Here is a 23,304-nt window from a genome sequence, read left to right on the forward strand (position 1 = left end):
TGATTTAACAGGAATGTTTTCAGTTTTAGACAGTGTTAGCGCACATAGAAACACCGGTCTTTGGTAAACACTTTCAGTGGCACTTCAGTGCCAATTCTCGGATCTCATTGCAGGCACTCCCTGCTGCTGCTGAATACCCTGGAATTGGCTTGTTGTCGATATCGGTGTGGGATCTGGGAGCAGGGCAGTGCCTGTATTCCCAGCCCAACACGGCCAGGGTCAAGGAGGTGTGATGTTTGCACCCATTCAGACTCATCGCTTGACGGTGGACTCAGAATCTGTATATTCTGATTGAGATTTTATTCCATAAAATACTTAATGTTGCTTGTCTGTCAGTTGGTATGGTGCCACTTTAGAGTAGGCTGCCACAGCTGTTCCAGCTTTACTGTTAATGTTGTAACCCAGGCTCCTGTGTGCATTCCACTGATCTTCCTTTCTCAGTCACCCATTGTCCCACTCCCAATCCTCGTGTATGAATCAGTGCTGCGCTGCCCATCTTAAACATTGTCCCCCTCATATAATCTGGTGCTGCTGTTTCCATAATGCCCCTAAGCTCCCTGTACCCGTTCCAATGTTAACAGTTCAATCGGCAACCTCTTAACATCCTACCACCCATAACCCTGCTTTTCAATATCCATCAGCCTGCTTCAGTGACCCAGTTTAATCTTGACTTTGGGTGCTCTCTGTGTGGAGTCTGCATGTTTTCCCAGCGACCGTGTGGGTTTCTCCAGGATGCTCCAGTGTCCCCCCACATTCCCGATTGCTGTGGTTACTGTGACTTGCCTCTAGTGCATGGGTAATTGATAGGCTTGGGGGGAAGTTGTTGTGGGGTAGGGTGATGTAAATGGATGGTTTGCCACAGACCCAGTGGGCTGAAGCTGTTTCCATGCTGTGTGCCTTTAATCTCTGCTCCCCTCTTGAGTCTGAGTCAGCTTAGTTAGGGTCATGGTGCTTGCTTAGAATCATTGTGCCCAGCGTGAGCCTGCAGTAACCATGAAAGCAGTGTTGAGACCTGCACTTTCATGGATGAGAGAGGGCTCCACCCAGCTCAGAGAATAAACACAGCCACACTTGTAACTGGAATGAATCTGCAAAGTACTATCTTGTAATAATGTTTTTATTATTGACCAACTGAATGTTCAGTGTGTATATTACAGTTTCAAACACCCCCCCCCCCCCCCCCCCAATAAGATCACTTCCTTTCTTGCTCAATCCATGGAAACAATACATCTAAATGGACATCACAATATTTTACATTGCACCAAATACAGGTAGCACTGCACTGAGTTGAATACAGTACACAGACTCGCACATCCAGGGCTGCATGCTTCCTCGAGAAATGACGTGGCACCATGAACAAAGCGCAGTAGATGGAGGAGGCAGCAAGACTGGTGACTAAAGTTAAAACCTGCCAACGTGAGGCAGAGACGGAGTGGAGGAGAGGTTGGATCAACGGCTGAGAAACACTGTTTCTTTCGTCCAAGGTGAGAAGTGAAGAAACTTGGGATATTGATAAGGGGAAGGTGGTGGGGCTGAGCTACCACAGAATTTGTGAATTGGGCAAGGGTTTGGAGTGAAGGGCCAACCACTTTAATTTGACCTAGGTCGCTAGGGCACATCAAAAGGTTAGATAGCAAGCCTCCCCCAGGGTTAACGTGATGTGTCTCTCTTTACCTGCATTACCTCCTCTGTTACATGGAGGAGCTGTTGGCCCAGCTTTGTGGCAGCCACTGACATCTGGTAATTCATTTTTAAAAATTGGTTGGATGGAATGGAAGGACTGACACGGTTCAGAAAGTGTGTTATAGTCTATTGCCTTCAACGTGCACCCATTGAAAATTAAACTTTAAAAAACATCTGGTCAGTGACCTATTCACTCCACATAACCCCCAATGTTACCTATTCCATCCCCTCACCCACGCTTACTTTTACCCATTTCAAACCCTTCCTGTGGCCCCAAATTTTACCTCGTGCAAACCCCTCCCGCCCCAACCCCAGTGTTTCCGAGTCCCCACTCCAAGTGTCACATTCCAGTTCCCTCCCTAACATCCCATCCCATTAACCCCACATTATATTTCTGAACCCCCTTTCCTGCAACCGTTAACCTCGCCCATTCCCACCCCCACAGAACCCAATCTTATACGACCCTTTCCCATAATCATTACCGTTACACCCCTCAGAACCTGTTACCCATTCCCAACCCCTCCCCTCAGAACACAAGGATACTCATTCCCTTCCCCTTAAGTTCCAATTTCCAACTACTCTGGGGTTCCCAAGGTACCGTTCCCAATCATTCCTCTGCAGCCCTTTTGTTTACCTCCCCCCCCATCAATTTTCCAGCATAAATGTCACTGCTTCTCCAACCCAATTGGCCAGTCCCACTTGAAAATGTGTATTGTGATTCAGCCTGTGAATGACATGGACATCAGCCCTGCCACATTGCTTCCTGCAATTGGATGGTTTGGTAATACTGTCCTTACTGCTGATAATCATTGTTGGATGACTTTTAAAAGGGGGCTAGGGGTTGGATGGAACTTTGCCTCTCAGTACATTGACATGCAGACTAATTGGCCTTGCCACCAGTGACTTAGGCAGGAACCTTCACCGATCTTGCAAGCACACCTCCCAGGGCAGGTAGCAGATACAGAACTGAGTAAATAGCAATGTAGAAAAGAACTGCAGATGCTGGTTTAAATCGACGGTAGACACAAAATGCTGGAGTAACTCAGCGGGGCAGGCAGCATCTCTGATCAGTCTGAAGAAGGGTCTCGACCCAAAATGTCGCCCATTCCTTCTCTCCAGTAAATAGTGGCCTTCACCCAATTAGCGCGATCCTGCTATTTTACCAGTGCAAATGCATGTGAATGTTTCAACCAGCTAAAAGATTCAATGAAAGATAGCTTATTTTGACCGCCAGTGCTCTATTTTATTGGTTTCAAATGGTTGGACACGTTTGTTAAACAACTCTACACATTGACCTGGGCTGTGGGATGTGTGCAAGATATGAGGCTGGCAGGTGGTTTCAGTGTCAGCAGTTTCTCTTGGATAACATGAGTGAGCTGAGGTCCGATTTACCCTGGCCCCGGTCTGGCTGTTCTCTCTGCCATTGGCCCTGTCTACTCCACGCTGTCACCAGCCCACAGCCACGGACGGCCGTCGCCCAACCCCAACCCCAGCACTGGGCACCCTACTGTGTGTGGACAGTGGACGAGAGGCCGCACAGTGCATGGCGCCTCAAACTTCTGCCAATCGTTTCATTTTAATCTCCAATGTGTTTTTATTTACAAAAATGCATTTCCAACTGATCTAACCAAAAGATCGGATCCAACCCAAAAGAAAAGACAGAAACGGTGCAATTTACAGCAAGATCTAACAAACGAAACAAACGCAGTGCAATTTACAGCAGTGGAATTCTGTACAGCGGGGAAAAAAAGATATTTCGGTCTTTGTACAAATGAATGCAGTTGTGGTTCAATTCGGTGACGTCCGCTTTACAAAACACGAGGCCGGGCTGATCACAGACCTGCCTCCCCTCCAGGCGAGAGGGAGGGAGGTGCACTTGTCTGGGAGCCCGGGACTCTGACGCGGTGAGTTGTATCAAAACTGTACGCCCTCAATGCAGGGCGAGGGTTTCAAGGCTTTAATGAGAGATGTTTTCTTCGAGTTTTTAATGCTCCTTATCACAAGTCATTCTACTAAATTACATTCAATAAAACAGCGTGGAAGTATTGAAACGTTTCTCACCAGGCCGCCCGAGGCCCCGCGGGGCGGGCTGGCTCCGCTCCCTCGGTCACATAGTGCCATTCTCCACCCGCGGCTTGTGTACGGTCGTGTGCGGTGTGCTGAGGGACGGGGCCAGCGTGCACAGGAACCCGGCCAGCAGTGTGAGGCCCAGCCCGCCCCAGGCGCAGAACATGGACCAGCCGTAGCCGTGGCTGATGTCCTCGGGAAGGCCGTACATGTGGCGCGGGAAGCGGGAGAGTTCGAAGTTAATGCCGGCCACACAGGTGCAGAGGGAGATGATGCAGCAGGTTCCTGGTGGGGCACAAAGCAGAGAGAGTCGCTCTTTCTCAAGCAGATGCACCTCCTCCTTCCACCCTCCCCTTCAAACTCCATCTACTACCCACATTCCCACTTCCACCAGCCCTGGAACCGTCAGACTGCTTGTCTCCCACCAATGGAACCACGCTGACAGCCTGACCCCACCCTGCTCACTGCCCAAAACTGGATCGTTCACCCCCAACTGCCTCTCTAAACTCACAACCGTCCCTACTGATCTTTATTTCCAATTTACCAATCCTGACCTCGAATTCCATCAGTGTAGAGTCAAAGAGTGATCCAGTGTGGAAACAGGCCCTTCGGCCCAACTAGACCACACTGGGCAACATGTCCCAGTACCACCTGCCCGTGTTTGGTGCATATCCCTCCAAATCTGTCCTATGCATGTACTGAAGTCTGAAGAAGGGTCTCGACCCGAAACGTCACCCATTCCTTCTCTCCCGAGATGCTGCCTGACCTGCTGAGTTACTCCAGCATTTTGTGAATAAATACCTTCGATTTGTACCAGCATCTGCAGTTATCTTCTTGTACTATGCATGTACTGTCTGTTTCTTAAACGTTGGGATAGTCCTGGCCTTAACTACCTCCTCTGGCAGCTTGTTCCATACCCCCACCACCCTTTGCATGCAAAAATCACCCCTCGGATTCCTATTAAATCTTTTCCTCTTCACCTTAAACCTATGTCCTCTGGTCCTCGATTCACCTACTCTGGGCAAGAGACTCTGTGCATCTGCCCGATCTATTCCTCTCATGAATTTATACACTTGTACATTCTCCTTGGCAGCAGTGAGAAACTTGTAGAGTTTATACATTCTCCTTGGCACAAGAGCCACCTCCACATCCCAGAGATATATGGGTTAACTAGCCTCTACGAACTCTTCAGTGAAGATGGGTAGCAGGAGAATCAAGGGCAGTTGAAGGACGTGCATGGGAGATTATGCTGCAGAGCTCCAGGTTGATGAGACGTGGAAACGGACTGGTGCAGTTCCTCTCCAGGAGACACCACCGCCCTAATTGGCCTTTCTGTGTTTTCATGTAAGTTAAACCTTTTCATGGCCCCTAATTTTATTCTTCTGTATAATCTCTGACCCCCCAAGCTCCACTCCATGAGCAGCACATTTTAATTCCCTGGAGGCGTTGCTGTGTTCCTGATCTCTGGAAATCCTTTTCTAAATCTTTTGAGGTCTGTGGCCCACTTTCTGCGGTGAAGGTGTACCCTAAAAGCGCATGTCCCCACTTATCACAGAGACAGAGATGCAACTCCTCCACATCTTCCTCTATTTTTTTCCATTCCTGTCCCAACCTATCACTCACCAGCTGCTTTCTACAAACTCTCCACCTTGTCCGCCTGCCCATCATCCCCTAATTCCACGTATCGCTTGCTAACTCCTGCCTCATCCCTCCTCCTCGCCTCTGTCACCGCTATCTCCCCTCTACACTCTCATTCCAGATGAGGGTCCCAACCCAAAACATTGACCATTCTTCTGCCTCCACCGATGCCTGGCCCCCTGAGTTCCCCCAGTAGTTTGGTTCTCGCTCCAGATTCACAGGCCCTTTCAAACCCCAGTTGGTTACCTGCCCTGATATCTTGTGCTGCCACTCACTGTAAAATTCTGTTGGTTAAACTCCCTTGAGTGTTTTGTGTGCTGGGTGTTTGGGTGAGTCACTAAGCACATTAATAACACTTCAATGACAACAACCTCTACATCAGGTTAGTCTGAAACATCTAGTCATCTCGGAAGGAGATATAGCTCAATCAAATGCCAGTATTCTCCCCAGTGAGAAAGAGGGACTGAGGTTCACTAGATACCTCCCTGGAGGGAGGAAAGGGAGGGAGAGAGACAGGAACTAGTGTTCATATATCTCCCCAAGAGGTCGGATGGAGTCCCTGCAGTCAGTGCATGGATCTCTCTCTGTTTGCCAGGGATTGACCAGCGATGACCTCTTCACGCCCGAGTCATTGGCCTGAACTCACTGTGCGGAGACCGATCCTCTCACCTCCCATGAGGAACAACAGGCCAGCCACATACTGCATCAGATCGTGGTCCTTGCAGCAGCCCAGGATCCCGATGATCCAGCCGAAGAGGATGATGGACACGGCCATTCCGATGAAGCCCGCCGTCATCCGCCGTAGATCTGTCAAACAGAGTCAGCTTTAGACTAAAAGAAACGCCACTCACCACCCGCCACTGAGGCTCGCATGATCCAGGACAACCCTCGCGACACCGTTCTGGCAGAGTTCCAGGGAAGCACAGGCTGGATAAGAACACTGGTGAATCATTCAGCAGAGCCACCCCGAACCCTGGTTCAATCAGAACTCACCCCCCCCAAGTTTCAATTAGTCAGCAAAACACCCCACATTTGAGCTAGATTCAAGCATGTGAATGTACCAATGCCAGCTTTGCACAGAGAAGGTTTTCCCGTGATTTTGACAGTGAGGAGCAAAGGGGGGCACGTGACATAGAAACAGAATAGGTGCAGGAGTAGGCCATTCAGCCCTTCAAGCCAGCACCACCATTCAATATGATCATGGCTCATCATCTAAAATCAGTACCTCGTTCCTGCTTTTTCCCCATATCCCTTGATTCCTTTAGCCCGAAGAGCTAAATATGGCTCTCTTGAAAACATCCAGTGAATTGGCCTCCACTGCCTTCTGTGGCAGTGAATTCCACAGATTCACAACTCTGGGTGAAGAAGTTTTTCCTCATCTCAGTCCTAAATGGCCCACCCCTTATTCTTAAACTGTGACCCTTGGTTCTGGACTTCCCCAATGTCAGGAACATTTTTCCTGCATTTAGCCTGTCCAATCCTTTAAGAATTGTATATGTTTCTATAAGATCCCCTCTCATCCTTCTAAATTCCAGTGAATTCAAGCCCAGTTGATGCATTCTTTCATCATATGTCAGTCCCGCTATCCCGGTAATGAACCTGGTGAACCTACGCTACACTCCCTCAATTGCAATAATGTCCTTCCTCAAACTAGGAGACCAAAACTGCACACAATACTCCAGGTGCGGTCTCACCAGGGCCCTGTACAACTGTAGTAGGACCTTGCTCCAAAACTCTCATCCTCTCGTAATGAAGGCCAACATGCCATTAGCTTTCTTCACTGCCTGCTGTACCTGCACGCTTACTTTCAGTGACTGATATACAAGCACATCCAGGTCTCGTTGCACCTCTCCTTTTCCTAATCTCACACCATTCAGATAATAATCTGCCTTCCTGTTCTTGCCACCAAAGTAGATAACCTCACTTATCCATATTATACAGCATCTGCCGTACATCTACCCACTCACCCAACCTATCCAAGTCACCCTGCAGCCTCATAGCATCCTCCTCGCAGCTCACACTGCCACCCAGCTTTGTGTCATCCACAAACATGGAGAAGTCACATTTAATTCCCTCGTCTAAATCGTTAATATATATTGTAAATAACGGGTCCCAGCACTGAGCCTTGCGGCACCCCACTAATCACTGCCTGCCATTCTGAAAAGGACCCGTTAATTCCTACTCTTTGCTTCCTGCCTGCCAACCAGTTCTCTATCCATGTCAATACCCTACCCCCAATACCATGTGCTCTAATTTTGAACACTAATCTCTTGTGTGGGACCTTGTCAAAGGTTATTTGAAAGTCCAGATACACCACATCCACGGGCTCTCCCTTATCCATTCTACTTGTTACATCCTCAAAAAATTCCAGAAGAATCCATCCTGACTTTGGCCGATCCTGTCACTGCTTTCCAAACGAGCTGCAAAAAACATCTTTAACAATCGACTCGAGCATCTTCCCCGCTACCAATGTAAGGCTAACTGGTCTATAATTCCCCGTTTTCTCTCTCCCTCCTTTCTTTAAAAAGTGGGGTTACATTGGCTACCCTCCAGTCCACAGGAACTGATCCAGAATCGAGAACGCATTGGAAAATGTTCACCAATGCATTCATGATTTCTAGGTCCACCTCCTTGAGTGCTCTGGGATGCAGACCATCAGGCCCTGGGGATTTATCTGCCTTCAGTCCCTGACACCATTTCCTGACTAATGTGGATTCCCTTCAGTTCCTCCCTTCCACTAGATCCTCAGTCCCCATGTATTTCTGGGAGATTGTTTGTGTCTTCCTTCGTGAAGACTAGAACCAAAGTACTTATTTAACTGTTCTGCCATTTCCTTGTTTACCATTATAAAGGGACCTAAATTTGTCTTCACTAATCTTTTCCTTTTGACATATCTAAAGAAGCTTTTAGGATCAAGTTTTTTTAATTCCCCGCAAGCTTTCTTTCATGCTCATTTTCCCCTCACTTAACTAACCCCTTTGTCCTCTGTTGAGTTCTAAATGTCTCCCAGTCCTCTGGTTTACTGCTTCTTCTGACCAATTTATATGCCTTTTCCTTGGATTTAACACTATCCTTATTTTCCCTCGTCAGCCACAGTTGAGCTGCCTTCCCTGTTTTATTTTTTCGCCAAACAGGGATCAACAATTTCTGGAGTTCATCCATGCGGTCTCTAAATCTTTGCCATTGCATATCTACTGTCAACCCTGTAAGTATAATTTGGCAGTCTATCCTAGCCAATTCCCGTCTCATACCATCAAAGTCTCCTTTATTCACGCACAGGACCTTAGTCTCTGAATTAACCCCATCCTAATGCAGAATTCCACCATATTACAGTCACTGTTGTCCAAGGGGCCTTGCACAACAAGATTGCTAACTAATCCTTCCTCATTACACAATACCCAGTCTAGGATGGCCTGCCCTCCAGTTGGTTCTTCTACATGTTGAGTTAAAAAACCATCCCGTATACATTCCAGGAAATCCTCCTAAGCCCTGCTACCAATTTGGTTGGCCCAATCTATATGTAGATTAAAGTCACCCATGATAACTAGATACAAGGAGATGGTTGAGGAACTGAATGGACAGGACTGGGGGTGAAGGTAGTGCATCCAATGCCTAGAGCCCAAGGGCAAAAGGCAAGAGGGTAAAGCAAGTCCAGAAAAGGGAACAGCCGACTTTAAAGTTCACAGAGAAACAAGGAACTACACAACAGAGGAGTGCTTGCATTGAGAGCAGTCCTCTGATGTGGATGTTCAATATTACAATCCAATTTACCCGAGGGCAAATTTCAATAGAATATTCCAAGACATGGTTAAATTCCATTTGGGAAAAAAACAGGGGATAAATGAAACTTAGGAAATAATTAATTAATGGCAAATGACATTTAATAATAATAATAATAATGCATTACATTTATATAGCGCTTTTCAAACACTCAAAGACGCTTTACAGGGATTTCTAGAACATAGAGAAGTGAATAAATAGATAAATAAGTAAACGAACAGAGAAAGGAGACAGAAGGTGAGGTGACCTTCAGTGGTTGAAGGCAGTGCTGAAGAGGTGAGACTTCAGTGATGTTTTGAATGTGGTGAGTGAGGAGGAGTCTCTGACGGTTTGGGGTAGTGAGTTCCATAGGGTGGGAGCAGCGATGGAGAAAGCCCTGTCCCCCCAGGATCTGAGTTTGGTCCGGATGGGGGGGGACAGGAGATTGGCAGCAGCAGAGCGGAAGGTGCAGGTGGGAGTGTGCCTGTGGAGGAGGTCAGTCAGGTAGGATGGGGCCAGGTTATGGAGGGCTTTGTAGGTCATGAGGAGGATTTTGTATTGGATTCTCTGGGGGATGGGGAGGCAGTGGAGTTTGTAAAGGACGGGGGTGATATGGTCACGGATCGGGGAGTGGGTGAGTAGACGGGCAGCGGAGTTTTGAATGTATTGAAGTTTACTGGTGATTTTTGAGGGTGAGCCATAGAGGAGGCTGTTGCAGTAGTCCAGACGGGAGGTGATGAAGGCGTGGATGAGGGTTTCTGCAGCTGTGAAAGAGAGGGATGGACGGAGACGGGCGATGTTTTTGAGGTGGAAGAAGGCTGTCTTTGTGATGTGTTTGATGTGTTTGTCGAAGGAGAGGGTTTGATCAAAGATGATTCCAAGATTCCGGATGTGAGGGGAGGTGGATACTGGGAGACCATCAATATTGAGGATGAAGTTTTGGGTGGATTTGGTGAGCGTTTTTGGACCAATGATGATGATTTCAGATTTGTTGCAGTTGAGTTTGAGGAAATTTGATTGAAGCCAAGATTTTATTTCAGTGATGCAGTGATTTGGTTGATCAAATTCTTTTGTGATGAACAGTGAGAGTTTATGAGGACAGTGTTTTAATTGTCCTGCTGACCTCCAAAAGGCATTTGAGAAAGTAATACATAATTCAACATAGCAAAGTAAAATCTCATGGAATTAAAAGGAAGTGGATATACTGTTGGCTGAGACAGAGCGCAGGGGGTGATAATGTATAGTTTGTCAATGCAGTTATATATTGGGATCACTGTTCTTTTTGATGGATAACAAAAAGTATGGGAATGCATGTATGGGTTATTGTGAAACAGAAAATGTAGTGAACAGTGAGGGGATAGGAACATTGCAGGAGGGCACAGGTAGATCTAGTGGTGGGAGGTGACACACTTTGTAGTAAGAACGAGGAGGAGAAATGCCGGCTAGTTCTAAAGAAGTGGAAGGAAAGAGAATCAGATATACTTATGCGAAAGCAGCAGATGGTGGGTGGGCATGGTGAACAAAGGGCTAGGGGAGGTAGCTGCCATTCCTGCGATCGTCCTGTGCCGAGACCCTGCATGAAGATCGAGTATAGATGGAGGGGCGGGGCAGGGGCTGCGGACAATAGACCGAGCCAGGTGAGGAGGGGAATAATAGGCAGATGGAGCAGGGTGGGGGACGGTCAAGATGGACGAAGAAACCGAGTCGCACCCTGGCTACTCCCCCCTCTCCCATCAGGCAAAAGGTATAGAAATGTGAAAACGCACACCTCCAGATTCAGGGGCAGATTCTGCCCAGCTGTTATCAAGTAACTGAATCATCCTACCACCACAGACCAGTCCTGAACCTCATTGGTGACCCTTGGACTATCCTTGATCGGACTTTGGTGGCTTTACCTTGCACTAAACGTTATTCCCTTACCATGTATCTATACACTAAATGGCTCGATTGTAATCATGTATTGTCTTTCCGCATTCACCTGATACACCGATGGCCCCTGTACCGTACAAAAAACCGAACCATAACAGTCCTCACCAATGTTTGAACTCCTAAGTTGTCAACAAACATGCCCAGGGCACTGACAGGTTTTCACCCAATAACATCTCCAGTATTATTTTTAATATTAATACTAATTTAAGAAATCATGTACCATTTCCATCGGAGCTCGATTATCTTACTACCTTCTGAATGTTTCAGCAACCTCTGCTGTGATGTTGGATGGCACACAGGGTGACACAGTGGCACAGTTGGTAGAGCTGATGCCTCGCAGCTCCGGAGACCCAGGTTCAATCCTGACACCGGGTGCTATCTGCATGTAGTCTGCACATTCTCCTTGAGACCACGTGGGTTTTCTCCTACACCCTAAAGGCATGCAGGTTGGTAGGTTAATTGGCTGTGTAAATTGTCCCTGGTGTGCAGGTGAGTTGAGGGGAATTCAGGCATTATAAAAGGGAATTAATGTGGGATGTGTGTAAATGGTTGTTTAATGCTTGGTACAGACTTGGCGGGCTGAAGGGACTGTTTCTGGGCTGTATGTCTCGAAGGTCTATATTTAATATCTTTTCATATCCCTATTCCCATACCATCTGTTTATAAAACAGATACTTTACAGATCCCTTCCTTTTTATCATCAATCTCAAATTTTACAGATTAGCTTCATATTCCTGTTCATTCTTGCTGAATTTTTAGATGTTCCCATCAATCAGGCTTTACCACTCTATGACATCCAAAATCCTTTCATTAATCAAATACTGTCTTCAGGTGCTGCATTAACCAACTTTAGACAGTTTTCCCCGAGTTGTTTTTTAAATTTCCATAACAAGATAAAACTTCTTGTCATAGAGCGGTCATACAGCACAGAAACAGGCCCTTCAGCCCGCCTTGTCCATGCCGATGAAGTTGGCATATTGGGCTGGTCCCATTTGCCTGCATCGGCCCATAGTCCTCTGAGCACTTCCTGTCCATACAGCTGACAAATGTCTTTTAGAATTCATAATTCCTCTGGCAGCTCATTCCAAATAGGAACAACCCTCGAGTGAACAGGTTGTCCCGGAGATTCCTCTTTCATCTTAACAAGCCTACGCCCTCCAATTTTAGAAACCTCTTCCTTGTAAAAAAGACTGTGATTGTTCACTTTATCCATGACTGTCATGATCTTGTGTGCATCAACAAGGTCACCCCTCAGCCTCCTACACTCATGAGAAAAACATCCTAGCTTATCTAACCTCTCCCTATAACTCAAGCCCACGTGCCCTGGTAACATCTTAGTGAATCTCTTTTGCATCCTTTCAAACATAATGGCATCCTCCCTATAGTTGGGTGACTGGAACTGCACACGTACTCTATGTTGCCTCACCAATAACTTTTACAGCCACATCATGATGTTCAAACATTTTTTCTCAATACCCTTCCCAACAATGCCAAGCATTGCAAATTCCTTAGATAGACGCAGAAAATTGGAGTAACTCAGCTGGTCAGAATGCATCTCTGGAAAACAGGAATAGTTGACGTTTCGGGTCGAGACCCTTCTTCAGACTAAGAGTCAGACGAAAGGAAAACGAGAGATATAGACGGTAATATATAGAAATGCCTTATTCACCACACTGTCTCGCTGGCACGTCACCTTTGGGGAACCATGCACCTGTACTCACAAATTCCTTTGTTCTGCAACACCCCAGGCCTCTACCAATTACTATGTAAACCCCGCCCTGGTTTGACACACTTCACACTTGTCAGAGTTAAATTCCATTTGCCATTCCTTGGCCCCTTTCCAAACTGATCTCGATCGCATTGTAAACTTAGATATCCTTCCACACAGTCTACTATACCATCGGTTTTTGGTGTCATCTGCAAATTTACTAGCAATGTTAATTATATTGTCATCCAAATCATTAATGTATCTAACAAACATCTGTGGACCCAGCACCACTCCACTGGCCACAGGCAGCCATTCTGAGAAACAACCCTCCACAACTACTTTCACTCCTTCCTGCAAGCCAATTTTGAATCCTATTCGAACCCATACCTTGGATTTCATGCAATCTAACGTTCCAGACAAGCCTACGATGCGGGACTTGTCACAGGCCAAATAGATGACAAAAACTATCAATCCTCTTGATCACCACCTCAGAAAAACAATCAGATTTGAGAGACACAATGTCGTGCTGACTATTCCTAATCAGTCCGCGCCTATCCAAATGCTGATAGATCCTGTCCCTTAGAATAATAAATCCTCTCTTAAAATACTGGATTAATAAAAGGTAAATATCTTTGAATTGAATTGTTTGGATATGAGACCCTAACATTCTTTGTCAAGGCAAGGCCTTCAGAAATAGAGTTTATTATCATATGCAGAACAGGTACAATGAGAAGCTTAATCGCATCAACATCAGAAGTATAGACTCGGAAAACGCACAAAAACATTAAGATTTATACAGAAATCCAAAAACAATAGAAAAAGTTGGTGGTGGTGCAAGAGGTGTCCTCAGCGTACCGTTACCAAGGTAGGATTAACATGGAGGTCAATTACAAAACACAGTGGTTGTTGGAAAGTAGCTGTTCCTGACTTCAGGCTTCTGCCTGGCAGTAACAATGAACTGAGGGCATGGCTACATTAAGGGGATTCATGCTAGACGTCACCTTGAGACGGCACCTCATGTAGATGCTGTCGATGGTGGGAAGGGCTGTGCCCATCATTCTCGCATCATATGTGTTGGAATTGCCGTGCCAGCCCATGATGCAACCAATCTGGAGACTACAGTGCATGTGTAGAAGTTAGAGCACTGTGTCAGTGCCTCTCCATTTTGTTAGAGTAAACTATCACTGACACACCTTCTTCATGATGACCTCTACGGGCTGGGCTCAGGACAGATCATCTGAGATGTTCACAGGCAGGGATTTGAAGCTGCGAACTCTTTCGCCACCGACCCATCAATGAAAACTGGCGCATGATCTCATGACTTCCCCTTTCTGAACTCAACAATTCTCTCCCTGGTTTTGTGGAGGCTGAGTGTGAGGTTGTTGTGGTGTTCCATGTCTCTCGTACACAGACTCATCACCACGTGAGATTCACCCAGTAACTGGTGCCAGCGGCTGGTTTATACACGGCACTGGAGCAGTGCTCAGCCACGCGGCCGGCCATGGGTGGTGAAGAGCAGTGCAGGGGCCAGGCACTCTCTCCTGAGTTAAACCTGTGTTGATGGTCTGTGAGGTGATGTTATTACCAAACCACACTGATTGAGATTTGCCGATGAGTAAGTCAAGGATCTGGTGGCAAAATGAGGTACAGAGGCCCAGGTCTTGGAGCTTGGTGATGGGTTTGGAGGGTATAATAGCGTTGAATGTTGAGCTGTAGTCGATGGACATCAGCCCGACGTATACATTCCCGCTATCCAGATGGTCTGGAGGAGAGTGGAGACCCAGTGAGATAGCATCGGCAATTGTCCCGTCGTGGTGATAGGCAAATTGAATCAGATCCAGGACATTTCTCAGGCAGGAGTTGATATTCACCATAACCTACTCCTCAAAGCACTTTATTATGGTGGATGCAAGTGCCACCAGATAGTGATAACTGAGCCAGATCACCAGGGTTTGTTAGGCACTGATACACTATAGGAACTTTTGAAGAAGGTGGGAATTTCAGACTGCAGAAGTGAAGGATTGAAGATGTCCTTAAATACTCCAGCCTGTTGGTCCGCACAGGTCTTTAGCAATCGCCATCTTGGTTGGACGCGCTCTCATCTTGAACAATGCTCTTATGTCGACCTCAGGACTGAGATTACAGGATCGTCAGGATCTGCGGTGGTTCGTGTAGGTGTGTCATTATTTCCCCTTTCAAAGTGGGCGTTAAAGGCATTCAACTCATCTGGAAATGATGTGTCATTGCCACGTGGTAGCTGTTTTTTCCTTGTAAGAGGTGATGGTGTACAAGCCTTGCCACAGCTGTGACTGACTCATCACTGACTCCAGCTGGGCTGGATTTGGCCCTTTTGCTCGTGATGATCCTCTGGGGATCATTCCTGGATGAATCTGTGAGCACAGTCCACTGATTCAAAGCATCCCATAACTCCTCCTCTGCCCAGCACTTTGTTGTGCATTTCCAGTGCCACGATCTTCAGTCTCTCTGGTTGCCAGCAGCAGCGATACAGTTAAGCAGTCCAGTGGAGCAGTAGGCATTCCTGTTGGTGGTACAGCAAGAGTTTTGGATCCACTGATGTCAATTGTGACCTGTTGATGGTTGTCAGGCAGAAACTTTTACAGCTAAGTGCTGGAGTGACCAGCAGGTCAGGCAACATCTCTGGAGAACATACATAGGTGAAGTTTCGGGTCAGGACCTTTCTTCAGTCCCCAGTGATGATATGGAAGACATCAGCACGCACTGTTCCATGCTTGTTGATCGCAACTCTCGATTCCCCAAGTACTACCTTGATGTGTGTATTAGGCAGGATGCAGACAGCAGCTCAGGATGACAGCAGGGAACTCTCTCGGTCGGTGTCAAACCTAACAATAATTTTTAGTGGTCATTTTTCTGAGTTTCAATACTGCAGAAAGGCAATCTCAGAGCAGGTTCATCAGCGGACTGAGCTGGAAAGCCATCTTAAAGCCATCTTGTTACATAGAACTCTAATATCCTCTTTTACATTCTGCCTGGAATTACAACTACTGTCTGAAGCGTCTACAACATTACTCATGTGTTTTTGCACTTGCCTCCACACAATCATTCTCCTGACTTCCCAAGCTCAGATCCTTCCCTCCACCATCTTGAATCCATTAGGTCAACTCTCACCTTTCTGTAGTGTCCAGGAATAGTGATCAATAGCAACTAGATCTCCATGATAGCATTAAGATCAGACATTCTCTCTCCCACTAGGCTATTAATTCATCTTTTTGCTTCATGTTTCACTGGCCAACTTGCCCTTTCCTCCGATGTCATCTTCGTCACCAATGTCCTTCATTGTGTTCTGCCCTTGCCAGACCCGCTCCCCACCCTACAACCATGGTACTTGTGATCTTGCCCTGCTCTGATCTTCCCACTTTCACCAATTTATCCTTAGTTGGGGACAGTACTGGGAGTAATGCAGAGATCATTCCCTTCCTGGTCTTACTGTGAATGTGCCCTAGCTGTCGGTGCTGAAAGACTCATAACATTGGTTCCAACACAAATCATGAAAACTGGCCCCTCTATCTCCTCCAGCCCCACACTGGTGAACATCCTCCCTGGTGCCATCCTCCAGGCTATGATGTACGCTATCACTCCAGAAACACATGCCTGACCCCAATCATTAAACATGTATAAGTACAATGCTCCCTCTTTCACTATACCCCTGTGCAATGTTTCCATGGTGTCACACTGTTGACTGCACTTTTCCTGAGCTGTAAGCAAAAAATGTATTTCACTGTACCTGATACGTGTGACAATAAAGAAACCATCGACCATTTCAAAAGGATATTGCACTCTCCTGCGTCTGACACCAACTCTTTAGGTTAGCAATGCAGCTCAGAAACAGGTCTATCGGCCCACCGTGACTGAGGCAACTAGCGATCCCCGGACACTAACACCATCCTACATACCAGGGATGATTTTACATTAATACCAAGCCAATAAGCCTACAAACCTGTATGTCTTTGGAGTGTAGGAGGAAACCCACGTAGGTTAAGTGGAGAACATGCAAACTCCGTACAGACAGCACCCGTAGTCAGGATCAAACTCAGGTCTCTGGCGCTGTAAGGTAGCAACTCTACTGCTGTGCCACCGTGCTGCCCTAATGGTGGCTGGCATCCAGAAGATTCTGGCACTACCTGACTTTTCAGTCAGCCATCCGCTTACCGTCCTGAACCCTGTAGCATTGGGTGACCCTGTTTAGGAAGAGTTGATGGGGCAATGGGGAGAATACAGTGTGATTATTTAGAGTCATAGAGCATGGAAACAGGCCCAACTCAACTAAGTTGCCCCATCTAAGGTAGTCCCATTTGCCCATATTTAACCCAATCCATATACCTATCGAAATGTCTTTTAATGTTAGTAAATGTACGTAGGCAATTGGTTATCAGAGCAGACTTGGTGTGCCACAGAGTCTGATTCTAACTTTATCTCTTGGAGTATAAAATTCTGGAACCCTTCAGCCCTGCTGGTGCCCCATTAACTGCTCTCAACCTTGGAAGCCTGGAGTTGGAGGAGCCAGGTACACCTGCGACCCACTGGATCTCCCAGAGACACGTGCCAGACATTCCACAATTGGTGGCAGCTCCCACCCACCATTGTGGAAATGTTGCACTTCATCTCTTCAGAAGCTCTTAGTCTGTAATGCTGCAAACTTACCACCAACTTCCAGGCTTTTACAAGCTTTGTAAACACAGGATTACAAATAGTGGAGCTTCCGTGACATGCCACAAGAACTGTCAGAATTATCAGTACCAAATTCTCATGTTGGGCAAATTTCCTTGTTTAGCAGAACATACAAATGGCCTGTTCAATGTCACTGGGCTGTGCAAAGTAAACTTTGAAACAGACAAATTCTAGGCACCACTCAGGTATTTAAGTCTGTTCCAGCATTCAATATAATGACGACTCTGCCTCAATATCACAGTCCTCATTTCTTCCCATGTAGCCTCATGACGTCTTTTGTACCTACCCATCTATCTCCTTTTTACATACATTTAGCAACTTGACCTCCATTGCATTCTGTGGTACAGGGTTGCACAGATTCACCTGGACAAACCTAAAGAAATGTTGCTTCATCAGACCCCACAAGGTCTTGTCCCTAATTCTGAGACAATGAACTGTGGCAGGAGAAACACCCTCCCTGCATCAACCTAACTTGATCAACATTTTTTAACGGAATAACAGAAGAGAGTTGATAATAGCGGTGTGGTCGACGTGTATGTGAATTTACACCTTTTTTTTCTCACAATGTAATATATAATAGGTATTTTAGCAAAATTAATTAAAAAGCAGATGGATATAAAATTAATTAAGAGACAGAAATAAAATAATGTTAAATCTAACACAATCTAAAAAATATATATAAATAAAATGTTCCCTGATCAAACTATTAGAACGACTGATCATTTTGCCTTACATTAATATCTCAGATTTGGGCATGCAGGACATAGTTTCAAAGCATGCAAATTATACAGAACTCAAATGTAGCAAATAATGGGATAGTAACAGCCCAGGGAGGCACTTGCTAGGGAAATGGGTGTCAACATGTTGTGTACATGTTTAGATCTTTTTTTAGATTTAGAGATACAGCGCGGAAACAGGCCCTTCGGCCCACCGAGTCCGCGCCGCCCAGCGATCCCCGCACATTAACACTATCCTACACACACTCGGGACAATTTTTACATTTACCCAGTCAATTAACCTACATACCTGTACGTCTTTGGAGTGTGGGAGGAAACCGAAGATCTCGGAGAAAACCCACGCAGGTCACGGGGAGAACGTACAAACTCCGTACAGACGGCGCCTGTAGTCAGGATCGAACCTGAGTCTCCGGCGCTGCATTCGGTGTAAGGCAGCAACTCTACCGCTGCGCCACCGTGCCGCCACTGTTTGAAATGGGTGTCAACATGTTGTGTACATGTTGTGAAATGGCTGTCAACATATCATTGTCATTCCTTTCAGTGGAAAGGATGAGGAGATCCAACAGGGCTAAATTTGAAAGAAACACCGATTGAGACCCAGGGACGTGCTTGGTCAAAATCAAATATCATGGAGAATCAAATATTCAACATGTCACATTGAGAGATAATTTTAAAATAATTATCAAGGGATCCTTGGCGTTGTTTTCAGAGGAACAGATAATTAAAGGTAACAAAAATAGCTATGATTCAGGCTGAAGAACTGCATTCAGTCCCACACACAAGAGAGTAGAAACGAAGAATGGTGCCAGGAACGAACGTGTCCAGTTCTGTGCAGCTTCTCTAAAGGTTCTCAGACTGGTGAGAAAGTGAAGGGAGTCAAAATCATAATTCACTTTGATGGTGGAAATCAGAAGTAGAGGCAAGGACATCATGGCCGGAATCACAGGGAACGACTGGTACCAGAACAAAAGGCAACACAAGGAAACCTATTTTATTTATATAGCGGCTTATGGTTGTGCAGTGTGATGCTTGAGAGATTGGTGGGCTGAGATTTACATGGACTCATAGTAGATAAAGTCTTCATAAAAGACTGTCAGCTCAAGCTGAAGCTCACGGATTTGAAGACATGTTGTTGGCCTGACTTGGAAGTTGACTGGACAGCAAACGATGGAGGATGGGGATGGAAGGGGGTACAGCAAGATGTGAGAGGTGGGCTCCTGCAAGGATTAGTATAGGAACAGCATCAATTTATAAGGAATGAACCTACCTGATCTCCCGGTTGCTAAATGCTTTAATTCTCCTTCCCATTCCCACACAGACCTTTCTGTCCTCGGTCTCCTCCATTGTCAGAGTGAGGCTAAACGCAGATTGGAGGAACAGCATCTCATATTTCGCTTGGGCAGCTTACAGCCCAGTGGTATGAACATTGATTTCTCTAACTTCAAGTAACCCGGCATTCCCTCTCTCTCTATCTCTCCCCCACCCAAGTCGCACTTGCTTCTCGTTTTCACCCAACAAACAACTAACAATGGCCTGCTTCCGCTATCATCGTTACTTTTTTGCAGATCTTTTATACCATTGTTCTTTATCTCTCAACATCATCATCTACATCACTTGTTTCCCTTATCCCTAACCAGTCTGAAATGTCACCCATTCCTTCTCTCCATTCCTTCTCTCCAGAGATGCTGCCCGTCCCACTGAATTACTCCAGTGTCTTTCTTCGGTTTAAACCAGCATCTGCAGTTCCTTCCTACACAATTTATAAGGAAATATGTGAGGTAGGAAAGTAGAATGGGGTGCTGCTACATTGATCCCTAAAATCTCATGGTCAGAAAATAATGGAAAAAAGCTAATAGAATGTATTTACAGGACTGAATTAAAAGGGATAGAAGTAATGTCACCTGATGTTCAAAGCCCTAGTTAGTCAATACCTGAGATATGCCAGCCTAGGCTGGGTATTGTACAGGGCCTTGGTGAGACCACATCTGGAGTATTGTGTGCAGTTTTGGTCTCCTAATTTGAGGAAGGACATCGTTGCCATGAGGAAGTGCTGCTTAGGTTCACGAGGTTAATCCCCGGGATGGCGGGACTGTCAATATGAGGAAAGATTGGAAAGGCTGGGCTTGTATTCACTGGAGTTTAGAAAGATGAAGGGGGATCTTATAGAAACATATAAAATTATAAAAGGATTGGACAAGCTAGATGGAAGCCTTCCATCGCCCGGTACGGCTCAGCCGCGGGATTTTCCATCGCCCGGTACGGCCGTATGACTTTCCAGCGCGGCGCGGCTCGGCCGCGGGACTTTCCATCGCCGGTGCGGCTCGGCCACGGGGCCTTCCATCGCCCGGTGCGGCTCGGCCGCGGGATTTTCCATCGCCCGGTACGGCCGTATGACTTTCCAGCACGTTGCGGCTCGGCCGCGGGACTTTCCATCGCCGGTGCGGCTCGGCCACGGGGCCTTCCATCGCCCTGTACGGCCGCGGGACTTTCCATCGCCGGTGCGGCTCGGCCACGGGGCCTTCCATCGCCCTGTACGGCCGCGGGACTTTCCATCGCCGGTGCGGCTCGGCCACGGGGCCTTCCATTGCCCGGTACAGCCGCGGGACTTTCCAGCGCCCGGTGCGGCTTGGCCGCGGGGACTTTCCATCTCCTTGCGGGGGCTGTGCGAGTCGGTCGCATCGGTAGGGGTCGAGCTGTCTGTCCGTGGGAGGGGCGTGGGGGAAGAGAGAGGAAGTTTTTGCCTCCATCACAATGAGGGGGTGTTTGGAGTCGCTGTGATGGATGTTTGTGTTGGGGTCGTGTGTCTTGTGTTTTTTGTTTTTTTGTACTGCTGGCAAATTAATCTCGTTCGGTAAAACGAATGACAATAAAAGCTATTCTGATTCTGATGTAGGAAAAATGTTCCCAATGTTGGGGGAGTCCACAACCAGGGGCCACAGTCTAAGAATAAAGGGAAGGCCATTTAAAACTGAGATGAGAAAAAACTTTTTCACCCAGAGAGTTGTGAATTTGTGGAATTCTCTGCCACAGAGGGCAGTGAAGGCCAATTCACTGGATGAATTTAAAAGAGAGTTAGATACTCTTGGGGCTAGTGGAATCAAGGGGTATGGTGGGGAGAAGTGGGGCACAGGTTACTGATTATGGATGATCAGCCATGATCACAATGAATGGCTGTGCTTGCTCAAAGGGCTGAATGGCTTCCTCCTGCATCTATTTTCTATGTTTCTAATAAGAAGGGGTCAGTTCATACGCTGGTCATGGGGAACTCATTAGCAAAGAGTGACCAGAACGTGACAAATTCTTCTATAAGATAGAAAGTGAAGTATTTCAATCTAGAAATCAGGATCTAAATCTAAGCAAAGGAAACCAAGAAGATATAAGTAGCGTTGGGCATGATAGATTATGGAGCTTCATTAAAGACATGACAACCAAAAATACAAATGCCAACTGCCTTGGATAACAAAAAAATGTATTAGATATTGTGAGCAGTTTCAGGCCCCATATCTGAGGAAGGATGTGCTGGCGTTGGAGAGAGTCCAGAGGAGACTCACAAGGATGATCCCAGGAATGATTGGGTTAACATATGAAGAGCCTTTGATGCACTGGGCCTGTGCTCACTGTAGTTTAGATGGATGAGGGGGGACCTCATTGAAACGTACCGAATAGTGAAAGGCCTGGATAGGATGGATGTGGAGAGGATGTTTCCACTAATATGCAGAAATAAAAAAAGACTTGTGAAGTCATCTCGGCCCCTGTGGTGTCTGGAACAAAGTGTCACAGTCTCAGCATGTCGGGTAAGACATCCAGGACAGAGATAAGGAAGTATTTATTCACTCAGTAGAGGGGGTTGAACCTGTGAAATTCTCTGCCTCAGAGCCGTGTAGAAGCCAAGTCAATGAATATGTTTAAGGAGAATATAGAGAGATTACTGGACACCAAAGGAATATCAGGAAAAAGCATACAAGTCATACAAACCAGCCTCCCTGCCATTCACTCCATCTATATCCACACTATCTTGGGAAAGCAGCCAGATTAATCAAGGGCCACTCAGACCCCAGTCATTCTCTCTTTCTCCCTCCCCCATTAGACAGGGAATACAAAAAGCTCGAAAGCACTCACTAACAGAGTCAAGAACAGCTTCTTTCCTGCTGTTGTGATTCTTGAATGGCCCTCTCATATGCTGAAGATGAAGCCCGAACTTCCAAACTTCTTTGTTGTGGCCCTTGCACACTTTATTTAATCTACACTTTCTCTATTTGGTATGATCCGCCAAGACAGCACTCAAACAAAGTTTCTTACTTTATCTCTTCACGTGTTAAACGAAGACCAAAGAGCAGGAATATGATATTAAGGTAAAGGACTGTATTGAAAGATGGAGCAACTCGGAGGCCTGTTCTGCTCCTACTCCTATTTTTGCGGTTTATAAAGGACTGAGCAGTTTAGCACTCGTACCTCAGGATTATATATATACTTATTTTATTATATAATAAGTGACAAAGGGGCAAGGTCTGAGCCTTCAGAAGTAATGGGGGATACACATTCTTAGGTCAGAGGACAGTGAAAGCTACATCAATTGTTAATTTGAATCTGAGACTGATAGAAAATTGAGAACCAAAGGGATGCAGAGGTGAGTGGAAAATGCAGGACATGTCAGACCAGTGGTGGAAATGGTGGACAAGTTTACTGCACCTCCTACAATGGAGTTAGATTAGATTGTCCGTCAAAACTAGTCACCCAAACGATTGAGAACAGTTAGATTTCAAAACAGAAGAGCAGAATTGATTGAGAGCAAAGATTGGTTATCAGATTAAGCCTGATTAAGTTCATAAAAGTTGGCTGTAAAAGCTTTTACAAATATGTAAAAAATTTAAAAAAAGACGTGAAGTCATCTCGGTCCCTGTGGTGTCTGGAACAAAGTGTCAGTCTCAGCATGTGGGGCAGAGATAAGGAAGCGTTTGCTGACTCTGATGGCACTGCCTCATATACCAGCTACCACCCCAAGGACTGGGAGCACGGGATCACCATGGGACCACTCACTCATCCACCATCCCTGCTGCCGTGAGCCAGCCGACCTCC

The 23,304-nt window shown here is 46.3% G+C and overlaps 2 protein-coding genes across 2 annotated transcripts in view; both read right to left on the reverse strand.

The window, feature by feature from the left end:
* Positions 1–23,304, reverse strand: part of LOC144602214 (oxysterols receptor LXR-alpha-like) — a 442,571-nt gene that overhangs the window by 22,187 nt on the left and 397,080 nt on the right. The gene's annotated exons all lie outside the window — the stretch shown is intronic.
* Positions 1,187–23,304, reverse strand: part of tmem276b (transmembrane protein 276b) — a 40,683-nt gene continuing 18,565 nt past the window's right edge. Inside the window, exons 3-5 of the mRNA XM_078415017.1 lie at positions 6,058–6,195; positions 3,745–4,035; positions 1,187–2,877 (exon numbers count right to left, since the gene is read on the reverse strand). Coding sequence (XP_078271143.1) covers positions 3,791–4,035; positions 6,058–6,195 — 383 coding nt within the window. The 3' untranslated portion in view covers positions 1,187–2,877; positions 3,745–3,790. The remainder of the gene's footprint in view (positions 2,878–3,744; positions 4,036–6,057; positions 6,196–23,304) is intronic.

The sequence above is a fragment of the Rhinoraja longicauda genome, chromosome 18, assembly GCF_053455715.1.
Source record: "Rhinoraja longicauda isolate Sanriku21f chromosome 18, sRhiLon1.1, whole genome shotgun sequence".
NCBI classification, from domain to species: domain Eukaryota; kingdom Metazoa; phylum Chordata; class Chondrichthyes; order Rajiformes; family Arhynchobatidae; genus Rhinoraja; species Rhinoraja longicauda.